The 1,758-nt window shown below is 40.8% G+C and overlaps 2 protein-coding genes across 4 annotated transcripts in view; one reads left to right on the forward strand and one right to left on the reverse strand.

The window, feature by feature from the left end:
* Positions 13–1,100, forward strand: LOC104743187 (violaxanthin de-epoxidase, chloroplastic-like; the record flags this gene model as incomplete). Its single annotated transcript, XM_010464300.2, has 2 exons — positions 13–416; positions 503–1,100. Coding segments are annotated over 2 exons (918 nt in total), but the record flags the coding sequence as incomplete, so codon positions are not given.
* The window catches only part of LOC104739448 (syntaxin-related protein KNOLLE), a 2,589-nt gene continuing 2,005 nt past the window's right edge, over positions 1,175–1,758 (reverse strand). For 2 of the 3 annotated variants that reach the window (XM_019236051.1, XM_010459794.2), the window contains one exon: positions 1,175–1,572. In XM_019236051.1, the coding sequence (XP_019091596.1) occupies positions 1,293–1,572 (280 nt within the window). In that variant the 3' untranslated portion in view covers positions 1,175–1,292. Of the gene's footprint in view, positions 1,740–1,758 lie in introns of all 3 variants that reach the window. The other variant, XM_010459793.2, reaches the window with a different exon arrangement.

The raw sequence follows: 1,758 nt of genomic DNA on the forward strand, positions 1-1,758 counted from the left end.
CAAATTCTGTTCTTATTTCAGATTAAATGCGGGGATCTTTTTGAGAACAAGGTAGTTGATGAGTTCAACGAGTGTGCTGTGACGAGGAAAAAGTGTGTTCCTAAAAAATCTGATCTCGGAGAGTTTCCTGCCCCTGACCCTTCTGTTCTAGTCCAGAACTTCAACATCGGAGACTTTAGTGGGAAGTGGTACATTACAAGTGGCTTGAATCCTACCTTTGATGCCTTTGACTGCCAGCTGCATGAGTTCCATACAGAAGGTGAAAACAAGCTTGTTGGAAACATCTCTTGGAGAATAAAGACCCTAGACAGTGGGTTCTTTACTAGGTCAGCCGTACAGACGTTTGTTCAAGATCCTAACCAACCTGGTGTTCTCTATAATCATGACAACGAGTACCTTCACTATCAAGATGACTGGTAATAACATCTTGTATCCACCCAGGAGAAAGAGTTAGTCTTGCTTCTCTTCTTTTGCCTAAAAAGTTTTCACATGATTCTTGCAGGTATATTTTGTCATCAAAGATCGAGAATAAACCTGAAGACTATATTTTTGTGTACTACCGTGGGCGAAACGATGCTTGGGATGGATATGGTGGTGCGGTTGTGTATACGAGAAGTTCTGTATTACCCAATAGCATTGTACCAGAACTTGAAAAAGCAGCAAAAAGTATAGGCAGAGACTTCAGTACATTCATTAGAACAGATAACACATGTGGTCCTGAACCTCCGCTGGTGGAAAGACTTGAGAAGACGGTGGAAGAAGGGGAAAGAATAATCGTAAAGGAGGTTGAAGAGATAGAAGAGGAAGTAGAGAAGGAAGTGGAGAAAGTCGGTAAGACTGAGATGACCTTGTTCCAGAGATTGGCTGAAGGGTTTAATGAATTAAAGCAAGACGAGGAGAATTTTGTGAGAGAGTTAAGCAAAGAAGAGATGGAGTTTTTGGATGAGATCAAAATGGAAGCAAATGAGGTTGAAAAATTGTTTGGGAAAGCTTTGCCAATCAGGAAGGTCAGGTAGAGAAGAACCATCATTGTAGTTCAAATCTGTATTTTATACTTACTGTGTTCGGTTCATATAAAGTATACATTCTTCTTGTAAACATTCATCATTCCATAACAAAATGGATACAACAGAACTGAAGCTGGTGGTAACAATGGCGATGAACAATTAGAATGATCAAGATGATTAAGACAATTGGATATATTTGTAAACATTAATTGGATACACAACACAGAAGGATTAAGACATCCTTTGGGCGAAAGAAAACACAAGGGGGTTAAAACTCATAGCAACTCAAGAAGAGGTGAAACTGGTAATGATTGGGATGACAACAATGAGAATGATCAAAAGCAGCACAATGATACCAATGCACATCCACTTCCTGCTGCTTCTCTGATGATTCTTTGCAGTTTTGAGCTCGTTAGCCCCATCATTCACGTAATGGCTGGCGTTCATCACATGATGCTCAATTTCATCCATCTGTTCACCTTGTGCTTCAACCATCACAGCCATATCCAGAAACACCTGATGAAGCTCCAACAGACTCTTCTCAATCTCCTTGGCAGCATCATACCTATCCTGAATCTCAACCACAGTTTCCAAGACCTTTCCTTTACCATGTTCCTGGATCGCACGAGTGAGAAACTCTTCACCTCCAGCGTTATCAGTGATGATCTTCTCAATCATCTCATCATCAGGGTGTTCTCCAGTGACAGTGAAGTACCTTCTCTCAACAACCTCCTTGTACTCACTCATCATC

Source organism: Camelina sativa, chromosome 14, assembly GCF_000633955.1.
Source record: "Camelina sativa cultivar DH55 chromosome 14, Cs, whole genome shotgun sequence".
Classification (NCBI taxonomy): Eukaryota; Viridiplantae; Streptophyta; class Magnoliopsida; order Brassicales; family Brassicaceae; genus Camelina; species Camelina sativa.